Source organism: Triturus cristatus, chromosome 7 (assembly GCF_964204655.1).
Source record: "Triturus cristatus chromosome 7, aTriCri1.1, whole genome shotgun sequence".
Classification (NCBI taxonomy): Eukaryota; Metazoa; Chordata; class Amphibia; order Caudata; family Salamandridae; genus Triturus; species Triturus cristatus.
In genome coordinates, this window is record NC_140590.1 from 1,191,856,043 (window position 1) to 1,191,872,277 (window position 16,235).

At 43.7% G+C, this 16,235-nt stretch overlaps 1 protein-coding gene across 3 annotated transcripts in view; it reads right to left on the minus strand.

The window, feature by feature from the left end:
• TEP1 (telomerase associated protein 1) overlaps positions 1 to 16,235 on the minus strand; it is a 1,383,286-nt gene that overhangs the window by 852,274 nt on the left and 514,777 nt on the right. For all 3 annotated transcript variants that reach the window (XR_014966740.1, XM_085618536.1, XM_085618535.1), the window contains exons 18-19: positions 15,254 to 15,403; positions 14,875 to 15,051 (exon numbers count right to left, since the gene is read on the minus strand). Coding sequence is in view for 2 of the 3 variants with exons in the window: in XM_085618536.1 (XP_085474662.1) it covers positions 14,875 to 15,051; positions 15,254 to 15,403 (327 nt within the window). In the remaining variant the exon portion in view is untranslated. The remainder of the gene's footprint in view (positions 1 to 14,874; positions 15,052 to 15,253; positions 15,404 to 16,235) is intronic.

Sequence of the window (16,235 nt, forward strand, 5' to 3'; positions counted from 1 at the left end):
TTTCTTGCTCACCAGAGAACTCCAAACTAGCATCTTCGTTTCCAGCCATGGAGTTAAAGTCTTATCTGGCCATGCCCTAATCTGGCTGCAATCTGCTTGCCATTCCCAAGAAATCAAGATAAATTAATCTGTGTTACCAGATATGATCCCCTATCAAACATAGTGAAGAAAGTGGTCAATAAGACATGTAGAATATTAACATCAGTATCATTAGATTTTGAACCCCCCTTATTTTCATTCGGAAGAAATAAGTCTATTAGAATATGGACACAAGACAAGATCCTAGCAAACATTCATTATATAATACTTCTATGGTCAAAGGGCGCTTCCTCTGCGGTGGTTGTAATGTATGTGCCATATCTTTAGAAAGGGAAAACTGAGGACCCAGATCTTAAGACCCTTTGGATACTTAAGATAGAAACAAACTGTAACACAACTAATGTGGTCTATAGCTTTACTTGCCCCTGTAAACTAAGATATATTGGAATGACTACTATGAAAGTAAAAGTCAGAAACAATGAACACCAGAGCACCATTAGGTGTGGGAAAGACAATACTAAGTCACATGGCACTTCTCAGAGATGTGCCACACCGAAAATTATTTGAGATGAGTAGTCTTGGAGAAGGTGGCAAGATATAGGACCCAACTGCCAAATAAACTACTCTACTATAAGCAACGCTAGACCTATAGTTTGAGGACAGTTACATGCAGCCTTAATGATGACATTGTCTGGAACTATCTGCAGACCCACTAATGGAGCTATTACCCCTTTCACCGCTCTAGGTTTTATTAGTATCCTGACAATTTGTTTCTTACTCACTGAATGGTTACAAATGTGATAACCTCCCTCCCTTTCCACTTGTATATACAAAGCATGTTAAAGGACTAGGCATCCTTTTGTATTAGTTTGATCACAAAATATCCGCAATAGTGGGAATATATTTTCTGTATGATAAGTGTATTCCCCTATCACATTGCACACTCAATGTTCTGTATAGTTCATAATAAACTGTGAACCCAAAATTAAATCTTAATCAATACACCTGTTTTAAGCAAACTGTGTTGACGATGAGATAAATTAATCTCATCTGTAAATAAAACTATATCAAGTATCACATGATCCAAAGGACTACATTTTCCATACATACCGCTTCACGGATATGTAGTGTGATCTGCGCTCCATGATGTGATCCGTGTAGGAGATGTGGTTGTTTCCTTCATTGTAAAATGGCTGCCTGCACTACCCGACTCGTCTAACGTGGCTGAGGCGGGGAGTCTTAGTGGAGACACTGTGCCCCTGGAGCAGTGAGATCCAGATATGGGGTTCCGCTATATAAATTAGGGGGGTCTATGGGCTACAGAGATTTTTTTTGTGCCCACTAGGATACAATCTGAGTGTTCTTCTATTCGGTAATGTGCTCACCAACTAAATAAGACTAAGGGCTTAAAAGTTACAATGCGGGTGACTTCTGCCAAGCGTTGCGGTCTGCTTCAGTCTATTTTGTTGTCTTGTGTTCTGTGGTGCAATATCGCTAACCAAGGGCGATTAAGACTCAGCAATGTATTACATGGTTAGATACCAACAGCATATATGTAACTGTGAAAAGTTGGCCTGGTATATGCTGTCCACTAATTAAAGTGGGCACCTTGCACCAGTCCAATCAACCCTTACGGTGATTTCAGAGGTCAAAGATAACCTCGGAAAGCTATCAAATTGGTAGCTGTGGAGATCGGCCTTCAGGCTTAGACTTATAGGAATGTTAAGCAGCTTGTTTTACCAGATGGAAATTATAGTATTGGTTAAATGAAAGGGGAACCACACAATAGTTATAAAAATATGTCTTTATTAATATAACACTCGCGAGTGCGACACACTACCTTCTACACGAATATACTCACAAAGCACACAATACTGAAGCACAGAAACAATGGTAAATAGCACTAATACACACTGGGCTCCAGGAGGAGACCAGAACATATACTAAAATAGTGGTATAAGAATCACAACTCTAATAAAGACCGTGTCTAGAGGATGAAAAATTGCTGGGGCCCCAAGAAATTACCCAAGGTGAGTAAGTAGGGACCCCACGGAGGACAGGTGCAGTGTGGGAACACAACTGTGTGCACCGTACAATTCTATGGGGAAATCGTGGTTGAAGTTTTAATGTTTAAGGACCCTTCCCAGTGGATTTCAAAGAAACCCAGTGGAAGTTATGAGGTTGGAGAGCCACCCCACCCGTGGATACGGTAGTACCAGTGTTACCTATCCCAGGGGAGCCGGGTGCATAGGTCTGAAGTGGTGTCGGAAACCGCTGTCGATCTCAATGGAGGACTTCAAAGAAGAGTCACTGCTGGAAGGAAGAAAAGTGTCGGTTGAAATACAGGGATGGATTCTGGTCGAAGAGTAACTGAAAGCAGAGGGGACAGGGCCAGGGTCACTCAGGAGTGACCAGGGGCTCGGTAGACGAATGCCCACCGATGTCGGGTGCTTCAGGTGCGTTGAGGGGGTTCTTGACTATGCAGCCACAGGGACCAGGAGACGTCGAGGACGACCAGGAGCCGGATACGAGCTGTCCCATGAAGGATGTCAAGAGCTGAGGAGTCGTGTCCGGCAGGAGCACCAACAAGCCTTGGCAGCGGCAACCCACGCAGATTGTCAAAGAAGGTTACGGTTTGGACCATCAAGGTCCAGGAGACTCATCAAAGCAAGGGGAGTCAGGGCAAGCCTGGAGTAACCAGGGAGGGCCAAAGCAAAGTTGACCCTCAAGTGGACTAACAGGCCGGAGGCACAGGAGTCGCGAGAGGACATTGAGCGATTTCACCAAAAAACAGCCCACGGAGCACTGGGTGCGAGGAGGCCGAAGTTCTTGGTAGGAAATGGTGCCAGAGGTTGGGGCTACTCGGAGCCCAATGCACTTGCTCGGGAAAAGCCAGCAAGCATATGCAACTGCAAATGAAGGCAGTGCATAGGGGTACAGGTATTGCAGCAACCTAGAGGGATTCAGGCCTCAAACTTGATGAGGGCAGCTTGGACCTCAAGGGATGTAGGAACCCACCTCCTGTGTTGCTGGAGCCTTCGGAGTCCAGAGGAGCTCAGGAGCAGCTGACCAATCAGTCGTGCTGTGGTGCCTACGAATGCAGGGGAGTGACTCCTTGACTCCAAAGGAGATATCTTTGGTTGTCCTTGATTCTCCACAGGTCCTGCACAGAGCCTAAATGGTGCACAGGCACAGACGATGCTTTGGACGGAGAGGGAGACAAAGTCGTGCCCAAACAAAGTCCAGAGTGTCCAGACGGTCGAAGGTCAGTGGTTTCTTGATCAGAATCTTGTCCACGTTGAATCTAGGGTCCTACAGCCAGGTAAGCCCTTTTGTACCCACGGGAGAGGGTTAGAGAGATTCAGGGGACCCTCCCAGGGGAGGGTCTGGCCAGTGGGGAGGTAACTCTCATGCTCTTTGTCCAGTTTTGCACCAGAGCAGGAGCCAACAGCTCCCAAGACTGGTTTGAACTGGACTATGCACAGGGACACCAAATGTGCCCCTCATGCAGACTTTTGTTCACTGGCAAGGGCACCCACCCAGCCCTAATACACTACATCCTGTCTGGGAGGTGGTCACACCTCCCTGTGACAGGATGCCTATTGTCCTGCCTTCCCCAGCCCGCGCTTGGCTCAGCAGCAGGAGTGCAGAAATGTGTCTCTGGCCTGCAGCAACCATTTTGGTCTGCCAAGGACTAGAAGGGTGGTACCGGGGACACTAGGGACCCAACAAAGCTTGCTTCTGAGGGGTGGTATCATACCTCCCACCCCTGTTACCAGTGTGGGGGTATGATTCCACAGTGTTTGACACCAAACATGATAGGCTTACTTTCAGCCGTTTTAGAGTTGGTCATCACGGGGTTGCATAATGCCACTCAATATGTCGTAATGGCTGCTTCACTGACAACCCGGGAGAATGGACTCCGTAGACTGAAGGGGTGTCCTGCTCATGCAGTGACATCCTCTCACTTAGAATCAAGCACCCTGCCTTCAGGATTGTCAAGGCCTGCAATAGGTTTTAAGTGTAGTGACCCTTAGATATAGTACACCTAGTTCTTAAGTAAGTGGTGCATGCACCAACTTACTCAGGCTGCAATGGCAGACCTGTAGTTTCATCTTGCATGGCCTCTCATGGGTGGCATAATACTGGCTTCAGTCCATGGGAGGCCTCCGGGGCACCTATGGGTACCATATACTAGGGACTGACAAGGGTACCCCAATATCCAATCTGGATCTACCCAAGTACAAGGCATAACAGTTTAGGGAGAAAGCAGATAGACTTGGGTCCTGATCAGCAGGATCCAAGTCAGACTAGTAAAAAACCAGCTTAGCACCAGACAAAAAGTAGGGGAACACATGCAGAAGGATCCTACCTACAGTTATCTTGCATTCTTTGATGTGATATCACTTAGGGCTAATACTGTCAGACAAATTACAGTGAGGCGAAATACCACCAGGAGATATGTTGTCTCATGTTTTTTGATGCGATATTGCTATCTAAGGGCGATTATGAACTGACATAGCTAGCATGTGGCGAAACACCACTAAGATACATGTTGTATATTGGCAACTTATTTATTACAGCATCAACAAATGGTGACCACACTCCATGGAATCACGAAGGAGCTTCCAATCGACTTGCGTATTCCAGCCTTTTTGAAAGAATAGTAACAACGAATACTGCCTAGACACGTTACGTTGTTCACAAATATATTGCATTGTTTTATTTAGAAAATATACACTCATTATATAGAACAAGTAAAGCAGCTATTTTTAGGAAATACAATGGTTACCTTTAGATACTTGTATGCTTTCTAGATAGATTAGATAAGGGTGGCTACGTACAAACAACGTAATGGTTAATTATGTATATTACTCCCAAGAGTGTGACTACAAGGAAGCGTCTACCACCTCGAGCCGATGGGACTTGCTTAAGAACTTTACTTAGGTAAGATAGAGTAAAAACCCATTCACATTCAAAACCATATATCCCAGCCCTAAGGGTGGTCCCTATAGGGTTGTGCGTATATATGAGTTAAGAGTTCCACCTTGGGATGATGTGTAATGTTAGACTGGAGTGGGTCTCAATTACGCACAAGATTGTATATGTTTTTGGTATAAGCATGAGTGGGTGAGTCATGCCCACCGGAGCAAACTATTCGTGTTAATTTATGCTACAAACAAATACTTTGTTTCTGGTGTGAGATAGGTTCATGAATATATACAAGTAGGAGACCCTTATGCTTCCTCACATTAATTACTCCCTTAGAATTAGATGAGGGTAGGTAGGGAGGTCTGGGTGCCCCGAGGAAGGCAGAGTGACCTTTTAGATATATTTAAATCGCATGAAACATGTCGCATATTAGAGATGCCGGAACATAGGATTCTTGATAGGCATCAGTATCTTAGTTTTTAGTCATGGTACGGGTTCCCACTGAACAAAGTTATTTGGGTAAATCCATAACCATTTTTATCTTGACTGGACCTTCGGAAACTTCCAGAAAAGACTAATATCTAAAGGCTCCTGCAATCGGTTGAGCCTGCTCTAGTGGTACTGTCCTATCAGGGTGAGAAAAACACAAATGATGAAGCATGACACCATTTCGTGGGTGAGACGTTTTTTCTTAATATTTTTAATATTCCTGCAGGATGTGACAATAAACAGTCAGGAACAGATACAAGGGCTTTTGTGTTTAAGTTTATCTCCAACAAAAGCTACATCTGCGACTGTGGCTTCTCAAAGAAATCACCGTCCAAGACCTCACAGTGGGAGACAGCATACGAGGTAATCAGAACATATTTAGAGGGAAATTAAGAAGTTAATGAATCGACACTTTGGGACCCTGCCACGGCAATGATCCAAGGTGAGTTGATCACCCACACCTCTAATTTTGAAACACCTGGCCAGGCAGAGAAAAGTATATCTGAAACTATTCTCCCAGGCAGAATCTCGTCACAAGCAAGGGGGGATGACATGCACACTTGGGGACAATAAACCAAGACAGATAAAAATGCACAACCGTATAAATACTAACCCCAAGTGACAACAAACATACCTTCTCTGCAGAAATATTAAATACATTTGCATCATTATACTCCTCCCTCTTTAAACACCAGCCTTTAGACCCTACAAGAAAAGATGACTAAACAATTACATTACTCCTAACTTGCAAACTAGTTTTGAGAAGCTGGAAGAGGTGATTGCTGTAGAGAAGGTGCAGAAGGGCATTAAAAGGGGATCAGAAATATGGCCAGCTGTCAAGTGCAGGGGCATGACGGCTTCCCTGCCTCTTTCTACAAAATGTTTATCAACACACTAACTGACCACCTAACAAAGGTATTCAACCACTTTCTAACATCCAATAGTGTCACACAATCAATGCTGCCTTCTCATCTGTCCTTCTTGAAGGATGACAAGAACCCAATGTGCTGAGGTACTTACCACCCCATAGCATTTCCTTGTAGCGTAAACCTATTCACCTCTATTTTAGTTCAAAGACTCCATACAGTGTGGTATAAACAGATATTAATTCAACAATCAGGTTTTGCCAAATTACAGCAAGCGTGGGATAACACACAAACTGACACTTGATTTGATGGAGGTGGCAAACAGGAGCAGTCTCCCTATGGTCCTTATCTTGCTTGATGCAGGAAAGGCCTTTGATAAGCTTGGCAGGCCTTATCTCAACGAAAGTGCCTGACATACCCTAACTGGGCCCCAAGATAAAAGCTTACATTCATCCAAAGTATAAGAACGCACACACCAAAATAAAGGTCAATGGTAACCTCTCCGCTAGTCCCAATCTCAAGGGGTAAGTGACATGGGTGTTCTTTTTCTCCCCCATTCTGTACGCCCCAATGATGGAGTCGTGGGTTCAGTACATTAGTCAAAATCTGAATGTCTGCACTGTAGGGTGGGGGAAATGGAACACAAACCTATGTTATTTGCGGACATCATCCTCTGCTTCATGACAGACTCAGAAGCGTCGCTGATTGCCCTTATGGTTGAACTACCCATCTCCAAAGAGGCTTCATGATTTAAAATAAATTACTATAAGTCCCAGGGCATAGGTACCACTGACCCACAGAAAAACACAGAACACTACTAACATATGGCTGACACAAATAGGTTTCAATGGTCAGCAACCCTATCAAGTACTTGAGCATTTTTTTACTCGCCAGGACAAAGGACATGTATATTGGCAACATCCCCCCCTACTTCAGACACTGTGCAAGGACTACAATAAAATTTGTGGCTCTACCCCCCTGAAGTTCATGCGGAGGGCATACTCTTCTATAGTCAACATCCATTCTACTCAATGCCTGGCAAAATATAATCCACAGAAAGGATTCCACAACAGACCCACCCACTTGACATCGATTCTCCACACCCTAACTTGCCTCCAGGCCTGACAGACCCTAGATTCTGACACATGGGAGTCCCACTGGGACTAGGAGTGTTTTTAGAAGGTGCATCCTCATAACCCACGAAAAAATCAAGGTCTGCGTCCACCTAACTAGCGAAGATAATTTTCATATCACTCAAGTCTTACATTCGATATCTGGACAAAAGATCAGGGCTGACATTAGCAGAGAGCAAAACATAGATTATATACTAACAAGCTGAGGTGCAGGGACACAATGTGGTTATTCAGACACATTTAGGCCCTCAGACAGATATTGAAACATAAATACATATAAAACTGACAAGAAGATTTGCGAATGAAGATCCCAGGGCCCTCATGGATGGTAACTTGGAGAAGGGAAGTTAAATCCTCCATTTGCATCCAAAATCTTCGTTAAAGGCGATCTTTGAGGGTTCAGACTTCTGTTGGAAGGTCTGAGGAATACGGGGCATGCTGATCCACGCCTGGTGGTTTTGTGTCCACGCAATGGGACCATCCAGGTACGGACCACAAAACGCCAACACTATGAAGTTGCTTGTTCACAAAAGTGTTTTAATTTATTCCATCACCTCAAAATTGAAACAGACAAGTGTCCGTCATGACACATTTCGATCACTGGGACACGATCTTGATGATATATATCTATATATCTATCTATCTATCTATTTATATATAGTTTCATACTATCCAGGGATGTACGATCTATCAATGGTCACAGCTCAGCTGTTTGAATGTATCTATTAATCTGTGGAAATTCCAGGCCTCGTTCTGTATATTTTTAAGGATTCCTACAGATACGGCAATCCAAGGATACAGCAATCTGAGATAAATGGAGCAATACAGTAGGGTACCGTTTCTGTCCAAAGTTAAGAGCTAGGCATATAGTTGTGGGCCAGTCTCCTGGTTATGAAACCAGATTGTATGGGTTGTATATTTATAATTCATATCTTCTCATGGAGTCTACACAGGATTTTCGTTTACACCTTTAAGTCAATGTTCCTTTCCTCCTTTTCTGGTCTTGTAGATATGTGGGACGGTGGCCAGACAGATAAGCTGATCGGAGGTGTCTTTTGGGCACGTGGAAGGAGAGGCGGTTGGTTCAGGTATGTGGGTCCAGTGCTGTGAAGGGCCTTGTATGCCTGGGTGAGGAGTTTGAAATGTATTCTTCTTTCAACTGGGAGCCAGTGGAGATTGTGGAGGTGTTAAGTGATGTGACTGCCATGGGGGATGTCGAGAGTCAGTCTGGCAGTGGTGTTCTGGATGGTCTGGAGTTTACAAAAGAGTTTGTTGATTCCGGCATAGAGAGCGTTGCCATAGTCTTGTCTGCTTCTGAAGAGAGCGTGTGAGACAGTTTTTCTGGATTCGGATGGGATCCATCTGAACGTATTTCAAAGCATGTGGAGGGTATTGAAGCAGGTCGAGGATATGGCCTTTATCTGGCGGTTCATTGTGAGCGATGAGTCTAGTAGGATGCTGAGGTTTCGTAAATTGTCTGTCAGGGTGAGGGAAATTTTCAAGGGCAAGGGGGCCACCAGGAGTCATCCCATGCGAAAGGAGTGGAGCCAAGGATGAGGACTTCTGTTTTCTCAGAGTTGAGTTTCAGGCAGCTGTTCTTTATCCAGGTAGCGACGGCTTTCATCCTTCCTGGAAGTTGTGTTTGGTGACGTTGGGTTTGTTGTTGAGGGAGAGGATCAGCTGGGTGTTACAGTCAATATCTCCTTAAAAGTCTTAAAGAATGAGGCAGTGAACTCATCAGGTTCCAGAGCTTTATTAGTTGGGAGCGTTATTTAGGAGCATTCACTTCAGAGTGCAACTTCCAAAAATGTTTATAAAATACCTGAATAATCTCATTGGGTTGAGACTTTCTAGAGCTAGTTGGGGTTTTTGTGCGTTTCACTATGCTCCGGTTCTGGTCAACTTTGATTTTGCAGACATACAAGCCTATCTGCTTTGTTCCCTTTTTCATAAAATTTTTGCTTAGTGCGTAGAATTTGACTGGCTGTCTCAGCGAACAGGATTTGCTACAGTTCACCTCTAGCTGTTTGTAGCTTTCTATATATTCTAAAGGACTTCATGTCCTATTGCCTTCTCTTCAATGAAGCTATCTTCAATTCTAGCTTATGGCCCTGTTTCTCTGAAAACAACTGGACGTGTATGACCACCCCACCCCGTATTACAGCTTTGGCTGTGTCTCAACAGATCATTAAGGAGGTAGTAATATCACCATTTTCTTTGAAATTATTGTCTCGGTCTCTTTAATTGCCTCTCTGACCACCATTCATTCATTAAAGCGTTTCCAGTGGAGGTTATTTATTGCGATATCACATGGAATGAGGACTGGGAAATGGTAAAATAATACCTATATTTCTATCTGGCTTCGGGGAATCTTGGTAGGTTTCCCCTCTGTTTGCAAAATATGTCCTTTCTGGAGGATGTTCTATGCACCTATGTACCTTAGAAAAAAGTGTATTTTCCGAACTTTTAATGATGGGCTCTTCCTTATGTCAAAAATAACTAATTCTTTAAGACATTCAAGGAGAGCACCGTGTGAATTCACGCTCCTCTAATTGTTCATTTTAAAGGATAGAATGACAATAAGAAGGGGAAATGGCCTGGGTATACAGGGAAGGAATGGATGGAGAAGGGGTGATACTAATATGTCTGTAAAATTTGTTTTAAAAAAGGGGGAGAGTGAAATAGGAGAGGGAAAATGCATTAAAATGGCAGCAAAGCAGGAGGGGAGTGACTGGTGTGTGAAAACAACAAAGGAAGTAAACCGGGAGGGGTTTATAAAACAGGCATTGGCAAAATCAATCAGTCTCACCAACAAGAGAGCCATTTCCATTAATTGTTTGCGGTCATGTTGCACAGCGGTGCAGCGGCTGTGCAGCATTTCTGAAAGTTGGAGAAAAAGCACTATGACATGTCATAGCATTTTGTTTTTTATTTCTGGCCGAATGGAGGCTGGGAGTGGGAAAGCAACAACATAGGCAACAGTGGAAGGAGAGGCGGTGGATAGGGGCAACAACAGAAGGAAGGGAGGTCTGTAAGTGCAAGTAACAACAAGAGAAGAGAAGGTGAGTGGGTGGGGGTAAGCAACAGATAACAGAGGAGGAGGGCGGGTGGGGAAAGCAACCTGGACAACAACGGATTGGGGCAAGCGACAGATGAGGGAGGGATACAGAAGGGGGAGAAGCACACAAAGGAGCAAGCTGAAAACGACACTCTGGTAGAATGCGCCAATAATAAGAAAAAATTACTTCCTAAAAAAAAAAATAAAAAAAAAAAAAGGAGGAGTGGAAGGACACTAGTAATGCTTCCATGCACCAGCAGAGGGACAAACACATGAAGAAGAAGAAAGTCTACAGCAACAGAGAATCATAATGAAGTCAACCAATGGTAATCAATGACGGACTACAAGCCCACTGATCAAAAACAAAAGATCTTGAATAGGCAGCACACACGCTGCCTAGGCTATACCTAAAAAAGAGTAAAGTGGGAGGGTGAATAATAGGTTTGTAAAAAACACAAAAACAGAAGTAATGTGGGAGTGGAAGCCACAGGTTGAAAAAAGAAATTAAAGCAAGCATGGGAGTACAGGGTTTGTAAAAAATGTGAACAAAACAGAAGGAAGAGTAAGAGATTTGTTTGAAAAAAGGAATCAACTGAAAGCAAAGGATTTGTAAAAACATGAGTAAAGTTAGAGAATGGGAAAGGGGTTTGAAAGAAAAAAGAGGGGTAGGGGGTACTAAAAATAAAGGAAAATAACTGAGAGGATTAAGAGAGGAACCACCCCCTTAAAAGAGCCAAAGCAGCTTTAGGAAAGGAATGTTTCATGAAGAAAGGCTTTCACCAGATTAATTTCATCAACCCCGTTCTCGCTGAAAAAACATTGTCAACATTGGTTTGACTAAAACTATGTGTCATAACTACTTTCTATAAGTTAGATGTTTGTCCAAAACACATACGACCTTAACACACATACAAAGTTATAATAGTGGTAACACTCAGAATACAGTTCTTTTTATTACTAATCACTTTAGGTGCTATGCTAATAATAAGTGCACTACAATAGTGTATTAATATTCCACTCCATAACTTTAAAGTGACTTAAAAACTGCTCTGTAGGATTCAGACTTATTAACAAGTGCAGTTTGTAACCCTTTATCCATTCTCTGAAATATGTCCAAAATATTTTTGTGAGATACGATTTACAACGTGGGTGGGTAATTGCTTTCCTTTTTTTGTGGAAAATGAATAATTACCTTTATGTGCCTACACTAATCAAAGCTTGTATTCATCTTTTTAAAGACGGAGGAAGAAACCCTGATCCTTCCACATTGCACAGGTGGGTGTATCTTCTTTGCGTGTGAGGCTGAGCAGGAGGTACCATATGGTACCTTCAGATATTCAACATCACAATATCCAGGGGCTTTACATTAGCATCAGCTACATTACACAAGAACACATTCATTTTGGTTTTTGGCACGGGGGAGATTAAGTAATTTGCCTAGAATCACAGAATAATGAGCCGAAACTCAAACCAGGCTCCACAGTTCAAAAGTCAGCAGCTCTAGCCATACCACCACATTCTCTCCCCTAAGTGCAACAAATTATCAAGAGGTCACCTGGACAAAAAGCTATAAAAATAGCAAATAATTTACAAGCGCATTGTCGCTATTTGGGAATTCAGAAAGTATGTCCCCATTTTAGTTTTTTAAAGCACTTACCATAATTTCTATGGAAAAAAAAGGTTCCCTAATTTTCTCATTTTCAAAGGAAATGCTTTACGTTTTACTGTTTTGATTCAAATCAAGATGACATTAGGTGTGCCACACTTATGTAATAAAAACAGAATGTTAGCGATCTAGTTGTTCATTAGAACACTGTGGGGAGGCAGAGGTCAGGGGCACGGACTCAGACAATGCAGGACAGGGAGGAGGGGCAAGAGGCAGCACAACGAATCATGGAGGACTAAGGAAAGGGGGGCAGGGGATACAAACCAACCATGCAGGACAGACAAGAGAGGCTATAGCAACACAACGGACCATTGACGCCAGGAAGGAGGTGCAGGGTCAGTACGAACATTTATGCCAACAGATCCAATTCAAGTGGGAATTTCCCAATCTTTTAATCCTGATATTTTAGCTGTGAACAGCCTAAATCTCTGCTTTTTCAAATGTGAGTCAATGGTGAAAATCAATTCCCCAATTTATTTTTCAAAACCTCCTTCTTACCAAGTTCAACATGTTGGCATGAATGGTACAATGGACCATGGAGGGCAGAAGGAATGGGGTAGGGACATGAACTTGTACAATAGAGGGCAGGGGGGGGGGGAAGTCTCGGGGGCACGAAACTGATCTTACCAGGCAGGCACCAGCAATAGCAGCAACAGAATACACTACACAGGGTAAGCAGGAGGGCAACGCAGCACAAAGGACCACAGAAAGCAATAGGGTGGGGACATGGACACAGACAAAAGAGGACAGGGAGAGGAGGCAAGGGTAGCAAGCTGGCAGGAAGGATAGTTGCAGCACAACAAACCATAGCAGTCCGGAGGGAGGGGGCAGGGGCACATCAACGGACTATGGAAGTCAGGAGGTAGAGTAAAATACCCGCACATGGACAAAGAAGGGTAGGGAGGAAGGAGAAAGGGCAGGAGCAGCAAGCTGACCATGCAGGGCAGGCGGGATGGGCAGCGGAAGCACAACACACCATGGAGCGCAACAGGGAGGCTATAAGGGCATACACACGTAAAATGGAGGGAAGGTGGGAAGGAGTCAGGGCAGCAAGCTGACCACACAGTGAAGGGGAGGGGCAGTGGTAGCACAAAAGACCATGAATGGCAGGCAGGAAGGTTAGGGGCACCACAACGGACCACGGTGGCAATAAGGGCAGGAGGATACACAAAGGGCCATGGAGAGCGGAAGAGAGTGGTTGGGGCTGGACACAGACAACAGAGTGCAGGGCCTTCACAACCTACTAAGCAGCCCGGGCAGAAGGGGCAGCTGAAACACACAGCATAGAGGGCAGAAGTGAGAGGTAGCAAAATGGAATATGGAGAGCAGTAGGAAGGGTATAGGGGCATGGAGTTGGACAATGGAAGGCAGACTGGAGGAGGCGGGGACCGGGGCAACAATCTGACCATGCTGGGCAGGTGGGATAGGGGCTGCGCAATTAAAGGCGAGGGAGCACGGGCATTCACACAGACCTAGAAGCGCAGGAAAAAGCAGGTTTTGGGCATCAACCTAAGCATAAATGCTAAGCAGGAGGGTAGGGCTATAGACTCAGGCAATGGAGGGCAAGAGAAGTGGGCAGGGACAGCAAGCTAACCATAGAGGGCACATCGGAGAGTGCAAGGCAGGTGAGAGAGGTGCATGGACTCTGATAACAGAGGGTAGGAGGGAGGTGGGTAGGGGCAGCAATCTCACCGTGCAGACCAGGTGAAAGGGCAGTGGTAGAACAACAGCCACACAGGATTTGAGTGAGGGGGCAAGGGGATGGAATTGCATAATAGAGGGCAAGGAGGAGGAGGGGCAGCACAATGGACAATGCCAGGCCCTGCGTCCAAACTTTCCCTCATGCACAGTGATAAACATCTTACTCTATGTTACAAAACCCTAGAAACTCACTGGAAAAAAAAACCAAAGGTTATAGACATTATAGTTAAGTGAATATGCCACTTAACACTTACCATTAGAAACTAACAAAAGCTCTAAAATTCCCCCAATATAGTTCTCAAGTAACTAACTACTGTCTTAAAGTAATTATAACTCATGCCCTTGCCATGCACTGCTTTTAGCCTTGCATATTAAATCACTCATGACATATTAATTGACTAAATTTATAACATTTCTAATCACATCTGAAATTTTTATTTATTTATTATTTATTTTTATTTTTTATTTTTTTATTTTCACATCTGAAAATTCATTAATATTGACAATGCTGTGCATGGTGGGGACACAAATTATAATTACTTTCAGGCACGAGTAATGATTACTTGAGATAACTATACCTGTTGAATATAGTTAGGGTTTTGTTAGTTTCAAATGGTATCTTTTAAGTGACATGTTCACCTTATTATAATGTTCATTTAGCCTTTGTTTTTTCAGTGAGAAAAAAATAATTATATATATATATATATACACTAATGTTAAAGTAAAGCTGCAGTTCTGTGAGAATTTTAGCGACAACATAATATTTTAAAAGTTCATATATATTCCTGCTCCTGTCTCCTAATGAATGAATTGCATCTGATGTGAAATACAAAACAAAACAGAGCACATTTATGTTGGTACCAAAGGTGTAGTTTTAGACTCTCTCCAATAGCCAACCAATCGCATTGGACAAAGCAGCATGGCACAAGGCCTAATTTGTTAAACATAAGCAGGAAAAAAAAGGAAGGAAGTCTGACAATGCGGACCTACCTGTTGCTGCGCGATTCCTCTTCAGTAATACCCCAGCGCAGGTCAATCTCTTCTATAGAGAGAAAGAACCGGGATGCTCGTGCTCGAAGTTCAGGGAAAACAGAGCGGATAAGGAGGTCACGTTCTCCATGCATGTCCCGAAATGTGGAGGAAATGAACACTCGGATACTTTGCCATCTAGAATTACAAATTATGGAATTATTCACGAGCTCAATACTAAACGTGTGCCAATCTTCACCCTAGTGAGCACTTACTCGAGTACATTTCCCTTTATAGTGTCAATGGCCAGCATCAAGGGAGGTCAGTCTGCTGCTTGCATCATTGCCTGGTTTTGGGGGATATGCTCCAAAGCAGGGAGTTCACTCCCTCCATCACTTACTTGATTCTGGGGGAGGTGGCCAACGGATGCGGAGCCTGCACCAAACACTGGTCTCTATTCAAAGTTTCTGCTGGTTTTGGAATATCGAATCTCTCATCAATTTTTCCAATGTGTTCAAGGAGACGAGAAGAACCACGTACTGAGATGACTCTAAGGCAAAAGAGACAGCGCTGAAATGAACCTGTGAGAAGAGGGGCATCACTGGGGAAATATGGGAGATCTAATAAAGAGAGCCTGAACACTCACCCATGTGCTGGCGCTGTGACTCCGATATAGGCTCTTACATCCACATCTGGTGGTCTTGCCCAATGCTAACTCTTCTTTGGAATGAGGTGCTAAGCCACATTAAAGACACAGTGGGACATATCCCAAATGCATATGTATATGGTGCGGGGCCAAGGGCCCTTGGGCCTCATTACCTTGCTAGTAGCGCAACTCCCAGATCCGCCAGAGCGTCCTCTGTCCATACGGTTGAAAATTGCTTTGTATGTATGCACAGTTTTATGAAAACAATCAAACCAATTTAAACAAAAAGAGCCTGAACAAAACAGAACACAGTAGGGAGCCTGCTACAACAGAGATGGCAGCGTAGGTAAACGCAGAAAAGAGAGACCACTGCATGGCCATGAAACAAGAAATACATTTATGAGAGCATCCAAAGACGACAGAACACAACGCGGAATCTTGGAAAACACAAACAATGAAAATGGGATGGGGAGAAGACTGAGGAGGAACATAACATCGAAAGGGACTTGAGAAAACCGACAATACCGTCAGGGATATGGGGCAACAGTGGGAACAGACACTGTGCAATAAAAACGACAATGAGAGGATAAAAAACCAACTAAAGGAAGCCATAGACAAAGAACACATTAATGTAACCCATACAACAAACCAAGTCTTAGAGAACAAAGCGAGCACAAAAGGAAACCTACTACAACAGTTAGAAAACTAAGGGAACTAGTAGAAAACAGAGCATGGA